General features: G+C 43.0%; 1 protein-coding gene across 1 annotated transcript; it reads right to left on the bottom strand.

The window, feature by feature from the left end:
* Window positions 1–2537: 2537 nt before the first annotated feature.
* On the bottom strand, window positions 2538–2924 carry LOC138901192 (uncharacterized). Its single transcript, XM_070188935.1, has one exon. The coding sequence runs from the start codon at window positions 2922–2924 to the stop codon at window positions 2538–2540; it is 387 nt and encodes a 128-aa protein (XP_070045036.1).
* Between the last annotated feature and the right edge of the window lie 6221 nt (window positions 2925–9145).

The following is a 9145-nucleotide window of genomic DNA, read 5'->3' as shown; positions in this document are numbered from 1 at the left end:
ACTAGCTATCACCTGTGTAGTTTCATCTTTTAAACCGGTACAGAACAATAATGTAATCCAATCATAAAGTTCAGTAAGAAAACATTTGTGTGTGTAAGTGTACAGTTTCTCAAATACCCTGCTCAGTCAATACTTGGCATATAGAGATGATATGCAGTTAAATGAGGTAAATGATCAAGGAAATTGCAAGTAAAGATGAAATGCAAAATCCAAACAAAACACTAGCCAGATTTCCTCAATATTTTCATATCTGTAATATCCGTGTGTACACCATTCATATCTGGGGGATGGATCCATATCCACACGCAAGCACGACCAATTCAACGTGCTACCAGCCCCACGTGGTCACATGCTCAATATCATAATCTGTCCGACGTGATCACATGCATAACAGTACAATCCACCTGGCGTGGTCACAAGCATAACAACACAATTCGTCTGGCATAGTCACAAGCACAACAACACAATATGTCCGGCGTGGTAACAGGCACCCAGTCCAATCATATCATACAGGAGCAAATAAACAAGTATACATGTATTAAATGAGTGAATAACAAATTTCGCGCTTCTAGACTAGTATAAATAACATGCTAAAGTGTAGGCATGTGCAAAGTGTACGATCATAGCTCAAACTGGCAATTTTGTCAAAGAATAATATTTATCAGTTTATTCATGGATTATACCCCTATGTAGCCTCAAACATGGCTAAAATAGTTCACAACAATATTACAAATGTGCAAAGCATCATAGCTTAAGGTTTAACAGTCAATTCTAGGCTTACTATAACCTGAGCACAATCCGAACATGAATAAATACCCCCGGTGTCAGCACATGGGCTCAACCCCACAAATATGCGCACCCAATAGCACGTAGCTATCATAATAATTCAGGCAACTAGTGCCTCAATAGAGTTTAGATAAGATACTTACCTCAAGCAAATTACTTCACTCTGTTAGCAAGCCCTTCCCATGTGTATCGATCTCCGGGAGGCTAGAATCTAGCGAAAAATAACGTAATACTATAAATAAAAGATATAGAAATTGATTCCAAATGATAAAATTAAATTTTTAACCAAAATAAAAAATTCAACCCTGGGCCCATGTCTCGGAATCCGACAAAATTCACAAAAATTTGAATACCCATTCAACAACGAGTCCAACCATACCAAAATTATCCAATTCCAATCACAAATCGACCCTCAAACCCACAAATCTTACTCTTCAATCCCTACTCTAAAATGCCCCAAACATCACCTTAAAAATACATAATCTAGGTGTTGAAATCAATGGGTATTCAATATTATGGATAAAAGTGATCAAAAATAGCTTACCTCTTGATTTGTAGTGAAATCTCTCTCAAAGGTCGCCCCTAGCCGAGATCCACAAGTCAAAATGTGAAATAATACTCTAACTCTCATTTTTGAAATTAAATAGTGCCAGTTGTTTATCTTCATGATCGCGAAAAGTCCCTCGCGATCGCGAAGAACAAAATATGCTGCCCTCAAAATACTCTTCGCGAACGCGGTGACTAATTCCCTCAAAGGTTTCCTCTTCCTCCTTCGCGAACGCGACACCTCTCACGCATTCACGTAGCACCAACTCCCCAAGCTTCGCGATCGTAGACCAATTCTCGCGAACACGTAGTACAACTTCACCAGTCATCCAAACAACCCTTTGCGAACGCGAGAACTCTCTCGCGAACGCGTACAAGGAAACCAGACACCAGCAAATTCAGCAACTCTACAAGGCCAAACTCAATCCGCAATCAATCTGAATCTCACTCGAGGAACCTAGGACCCCATCCAAACGTACCGACACATCCTAAAATATCATACGAACTTAGTCGGACCCTAAAATCACATCAAACAACATCAAAAACATAAATCGCACCAAAATTCAAGCATAATGAACTATTGAATTTTCAACTTCTAAAACCAATGGTGAAACACACTAAATCAACTCTGATTGACCTCAGCACACAAGTGATAAATGACACAGCGGACCTATTCCAACATCTGAAGCCAAAATCCGAGTCCGGTAACAATAAAGTCAACTCTCGGTCAAACTTTTCAACTTTCGCCAATTCAAGCCAAAATGAACTATAAACCTCCAAATCAAAATTCAGACATACTCCTAAGTCCAAAATCACCATTCGAAGCTATCAGAACTATTAAAACTCCATTTCGGAGTCGTTTGCTCATAAGTCAACATTCGATCAACTCTTTCAACTTAAGCTTCCAACCTTGGGACTAAGTATTCTAATTCATTCCGAAGCATCCCTGGAACCAAACCAACCACGCCGGTGAGTCACAGCTACAATTGAACATAGAATAAGCAATAAATGGGGGAACGGGGCTACAATACTCAAAATGATCGGCTGGGTCATTACATTCTTCCCCACTTAAACAAACGTTCGTCCTCGAACGGGTCTAGAATCATACCTGGAGTCTCAACTAGGTGTAGATAGCTGCTCTGTATCTCCCGCTCGATCTCCCAAGTAGCCTCCTCGACTGACTGACCTCTCCACTATACTTTTAATTAAGCTATATTATTTGATCTCAACTTTCGAATCTGCCGATCAAAAATGGCCACCGTCTCAACATCATAAGCCAAATCTCCGTCTGACTGAACTGTGCTGAAATCCAAAACATGTGACGGATCACCATAATACTTCCGGAGCATGGAAATATGAAACACTGGGTGAACACTAGAAAGACTAGGTGGCAATGCAAGCTTGTAGGCCACTTCTCCAATTCTCTCAAGCACCTCAAAAGGGCTAATATTCCGAGGACTCAACTTTCCCTTCTTCCCGAACCTCATAACACCATTCATGGGTGCAACTCTGAGAAATACCTTCTTTCCCACCATGTAGGCAACATCACGAACCTTCCGATCGGCATAACTCTTCCGTCTAGACTGTGTCATGCGAAGCCGATCCTAAATCAACTTAACCTTTTCCAAAGCATTCTGAATCAAGTCAGTACCCAATAGCCTAGCCTCACCCGGCTCAAACCAACCAACCCGGAGACCAACACCGCCTCCTATATAAGGCCTCATACGGATCCATCTGAATATTCGATTGGTAGCTGTTATTGTAGGAAAACCCTACAAGCGGTAGAAACTGATCCCAAGAACCCCCGAAATCTATGACACAAGCACATAGAATATCCTAAATATCTGAATGGTGCACTCGGACTGTTCGTCCGTCTGAGGGTGGAATATTGTACTCAAGTCAACCCATGTGCCTAACTCTCACTGCACTGCTCTCCAAAATTGCGATGTGAACTGCGTGCCCCGATCTGAAATACTAGACATCGGCACACCATGAAGGCGAATAATCTCGCGGATATAGATCTCAACCAACTACTCCGAAGAATAGGTAGTCCCAACTGGAATGAAGTGCGCATACTTATTTCACCGGTCCACAATCACCCAAATAGCATCAAATTTCTTCAAAGTACGTGGAAGCCTAACTATGAATTCCATATTGATACGCTCCCATTTCCACTCAGGAATCTCAAGCCTCTGAAGTAAACCGCTCAGCCTCTGATGCTCGTACTTCACCTGCTGACAATTTAAGCACCGAGCTACAAACTCCACTATATCTTTCTTCATTCTCCTCCACCAATAGTGTTGCCTCAAGTCCTGATACATCATCGCGGGACCCGGATGAATGTAATACCGCAAACTTTGGTCCTCCTCAAGAATCAACTCACATAACCCATCCACGTTGGGCACATAATTCCGACCCTATATTCACAACACCCCATCATCCCCAATAGAAACCTCCTTGGCATTACCGTGCTGAACCGTGTCCTTAAGGACAAGCAAGTGGGGGTTGTCATATTGACGCTCTCTGATGTGCTCATATAAAGAAGACCGAGAAACCACGCAAGCTAGAACCCAACTAGGCTCTAAAACATCTAACCTCATGAACGGATTGGCCAAGGCCTGAACATCTGCTGCAAGCAGTCTCTCACCAACATGAATATATGCAAGACTACCCATACTCACCGCCTTTCTACTCAAGGCATCGGCCACCATATTGGCCTTCCCGGGATGATACACAATGGTAATATCATAGTCTTTTAACAGCTCCAACCACCTCCGGTGCCTCAAATTTATATCTTTTTTCTTGAACAAGTGTTGAAGGCCCCGATGATCTGTAAATACCTAACATGATATGACGTAGATGCCTCCAAATCTCCAATGCATGGCTGCCAATTCTAAATCATGAACGGGGTAGCTCTTCTCATGGGGATGCAACTGGCGTGAACAATAAGCAATCACTATACCCTCGTGCATCAAGACACACCCAATACCAATCCGAGAAGCATCACAATACACTATATAACCCGATGCTGAAGGCAAAACTAGAACTGGAGTTGCGGTCAAGGCAGTCTTGAGCTTCCGAAATCTCTCCTCACACTCATCAGACCACCTGAATGGAGCTCCCTTCTGGGTCAATCTAGTCAAAGATTCATCAATGGACGAGAAGCCCTCCACGAAGCAGCGGTCTGGGCGAACTCTGAACCGCCTTAATCTTCTTCGAATCTACCTTGATCCCCTCACTGGAAACCACGTGCCCTAAGAACGCCACAGAACCGAGCAAAAACTCACACTTGGAGAATTTAACATAAAGCTTTTCCTCCCTTAACGTCTTTAGTACAATCCTCAGATGTTGTGCATGCTCCTCCTAGATACGCGGGTACACACGGATATCATCAATAAATACTATGACAAACGAATCAAGATATAGTTGGAACACGTTGTTCATCACAAGGAACTCGTAGTGACCACATCGGGTCCTGAATGCCGTCTTCAGAATATCCGAGTCTCGGATCTTCAACTGGTGATACCCAAACCTCAAATCAATCTTAAAGAATACTCTAGTTCTCTGAATCTGGTCAAATAGGACATCAAGCGCGGCAAAGGATACTTAATTTTAATTGTAACTTTATTCAACTACCTATAATCAATGCACATCTGCATAGTACTATATTTTTTCTTCACAAACAGAATCGGCGAACCCCAAGGAGACATACTAGACCTAATGAACCCCTTATCAAGAAACTCGTGAAGCTGCTCTTTCAATTCTTTCAACTCTGTTGGTGCCATACGATATGGAGAAATAGAAATGGGTTGAGTTCCTGGCACCAAGTCAATACCAAAATTAATGTCCCTGTCAGGCGGCATGCCCGGTAGGACTGCAGGAAACACATCCGTAAATTATCGCACTACCGGAACAGAATCAATGGTAGAATCATCATCACCAACATCCCTCACAAAGTCCAAATATGCCAAACACCCCTTCCCAACAATCCGTTGGGTCTTCAGATATGAAATCACCCTACTGGGAACATAGTCCGGAGAACCTCTCCACTCGATCCTAGGTAACCCCGGCATCACCAATGTTATGGTCTTAGTGTGACAATCCAGAATAGTATGACATGGGGACAACAATCCATGCCTAGAATCACATCAAAATCAATCATACTAAGCAGCAAGAAATTATCTCTCATCTCCAATCCCCCAATGGTCACCACACACGACCAATATACATGGTCCACAATAATAGAATAGCCCACCGGTGTAGATACATTAATAGGAAAAACTAATGAATCAAGGGGTATATCCAAATAACGAGCAAAAACAATGATACACATGAATAAGTGGAACTAGTGTCAAATAATATGGAAGCATCCCTGTGGCACACTGAAACAATACATGTGATCACTACGTATGGAGCAACGAACTCTGGCCTGGCAGGGAAACTATAGCATTGAGCCTGACCGCTACCTATCGGCCTCCCCCTCTAGGGAGACCTCTAGCTGCCTGAGCCCCACCCGAGCTGGCTGGGCTGGTGATGAAGCAACTGGTGTGGAAGTCATATCCTAGGATCTCTATTGTGGAGCCCTACTCAATAATCTGGGACAATCTCTCTTGAGATGACTCAAATCCCCGCACTCATAGCAACCCCTCCTCATGGGCTGTTGACCCTGATAACCCAAGGAACTGCCTGTAGAAACATGGGAAGATGAAGCATGGTAAGAACTCTGTGGTGGTAACTTATTGAATGATGACTGTCCTGAACGAGCATTATAGGAACCATGGCTAACTGATGCACCACGATGAATCAGACGAGCTATCTAAACGGGCCTATAAGGACGACCCCTACTGTGATGGGACTGTCCTCCAGAAGAAATACCACTAAAACCACCTGAACCACGAGGCCTTTTGGCCTCTCTCTTCTCGCTCTCCTGGCTGCGAACCTGCTCTAGGCGCCTAGTAATATCAACCACCTCGTCGAACCTAGCATCTGACATAATCTCCTAAATCATGATGAAACATAGTCCATAGTTGAGGCCATCTATGAACCTCTTAAACCTCTCCCTCTCAGTGGGAACTAACCATATCGCGTGACAAACCAACTCTAAATATCTCATCTCATATTGGGTCATTAACATACCCTCATGGTGTAGCTGTTCAAACTGCCTATACAACTCTTTCCTGCGGATCTGTGGAACAAACTTCTCTAAGAAGAGAACTGAGAACTCATGCTACGTAAGCGGTGCATTGACGACTTTCCTGTTCAACTCATAGGCCTCCCACCATCTGAAGGCTGCACCCGACAACTAAAATATAGTAAATGAGAATCAACTAGTCTCCAGAATACCCGTTGTGCGAAGGATCTGGTGGCATTTGCCTAAGAAATCCTGAGCATCCTCTAACTCAGCCTCACTGAAAGCTAGAGACCTGAACCTCCCAAACCGCTCTAGCCTCTTCTGCTCCTCGTCACTCATAGGTGGACCAACCTGGGCTTGAGCAGCTGCAACCAGTTGGGCTGGTAGTACCCCCGGTGTTTGAAGTCCCTAAACCACCTGCTCTGGAGTACATGTGGCGGGAGTCTGACCACCTCCCCCGGACTGAGAAGTGGCTTATGCGGCCTGAACTGAAACCACTTGAGCAAGGCTAGTGCATATAGTCAATATCTGGGCCAAAGCCTCCTGAAGTCCTAGAATCACAATGCGCGCAACTAGTGCCTGAGTTGGTCCCACTGGCTCAACCACATATGGTATTTGCTCATAAGCTGGAGAAACTGGTGGCTCCACAGGTGCTGCTCTAGCTGCTATATGACCTGCATCTCGGCCTCTACCGCAGTCCCGATCTCTACTGTGACCCGGGCCTCTCGCGGCCCTAGCTTGTGGAACTGGTGGCCGTCCACCCAATCCGATCGCATGTGTCCTCACCATCTATGAGAGAATACAATAATATAAGTTTAGTTTCGGGAATCAACAAATCCGCACAAAAAGAATAAAAGAAAGTGCAGTTTTCTAATAGTTCGGTAGCCTCTCGAAGATAAGTACAGACGTCCCCGTACAGATCCGCAAGACTCTACTTAACCTGTTCATGACTCGTAATACCTATGAACCTAAGGTTCTGGTACCAACTTGGCACAACTCGAAATTCCTAACCATCGTGATGGCACCTAACATACCGGCTAGGCAAGCCGAAACATGATAACGAAGGCAAACAGAATAACGAAATTTATAGAAATATCATAAGTCTAAAGTCTTAATACAATATAATTGCTAATACAAAGTAAATCCCCAGAAACTGGTAAATACGGAGTCATGAGCTTCTACAATGTAATATTGTAACAATAGTATGAAAGGAAAAGACAAGTCAAACTGCGACCAAGGATGTAGCTCTACCTCACCACTAGTAGATAGTCCAACAAGCAAGCCTACTGCTGATAACTGGTCCCCACACCTGGATCTGCACAATTAAGTGCAGAGTATAGTATGAGTACAACGAACCCAATGCGCTTAATAAGTATCGTAAATAAACACGGCGAGGTAAGAGAAGCACAAATTATTAAATGATACTAGCTATCACCTGTGTAGTTTCATCTTTTAAACCGGTACAGAACAATAATGGAATCTAATCATAAAGTTCAGTAAGAAAACATCTGTGTGTGTATGGGTAGAGTTTCTCAAATACCTTGCTCAGTCAATACTCGGCATATAGAGATGATATGTAATTAAATCAAATAAATGATCAAGGAAATTTCAAGTAAAGTTGAAATGCAAAATCCAAACAAAACACTGGCTAGCTTTCCTCAACTTTTCCATATCCGTACCAAACCACCAATCAGTTTCCTCAATAACCGCGTGTACACCATCAAGAGAGAAACATGAGAGGGTGACTCTAGGGGGATGGATCCATATCCACACACAATCACGGCCAATTATACGTGCTACAACCCAGCGTGGTCACAGGCTCATAATCTGCCTTGCATGATCAGATGCATAACCGTACAATCCGCCCGGTGTGGTCACATGTATAACAACACAATCCGTCCGGCATGGTCACAACACAATCCGCTCGGCGTGGTCAGAGGCACCCAGTCCAATCAAATCATACATGAGGAAATAAACAAGTATACATGTATGAAATGAGTGAATAACAAATCTCACGCTCCTGAGCTAGTATAAACGACATGCTAAAGTGTAGGCATGTGCAAAGTATACTATCATATCTCAAACCGGTAATTTTGTCAGAGAATAACGTTTATCGGTTCATTGAGGGATTAAACCCCTGTGTCGCCTCAAACATGGCTCAAATAGTCACAACAATGTCACAAATTTGCAAAACATCATAGCTTAAGATTTAACAGTCAATTCTATGCTTATTATAACCTGAGCACAACCCGTACATGAATAAATACCCCCGATGTCAGCATATGGGCTCAACACCACACATGTGCGCACCCAATAACATGTAGCTATCACAATAATTCAGGCAACTAGTGCCTCAACCAAGTTTAGATAAGATACTTACCTCAAGCAAATCAAATCACATTTCGAACCTAGCCAAAAATAACATAATACTATCAATAAAATCTATAGGAATTTATTCCAAATTTTAAAGCTAAGATCTTTAACAAAAATTAAAACGTCAACCCCCAGCCCATGCCTTGGAATCCGATAAAATTTACAAAATCCGAACACCCATTTAACAACGAGTCCAACCATACAAAAACCATCTAATTCCGACTATAAATCGAACCTCAAACATCCAAATCTTACTCTCTAATTCCTAGTCCAAAATCCCCCAAACTTCACCTTAAAAACACATAATCT

This window comes from Nicotiana tomentosiformis, chromosome 11 (genome assembly GCF_000390325.3).
Source record: "Nicotiana tomentosiformis chromosome 11, ASM39032v3, whole genome shotgun sequence".
NCBI lineage: Eukaryota > Viridiplantae > Streptophyta > Magnoliopsida > Solanales > Solanaceae > Nicotiana > Nicotiana tomentosiformis.
The sequence above is the reverse complement of the archived record's forward strand: the minus strand, read 5'-3'. Positions and strand labels throughout refer to the sequence as shown.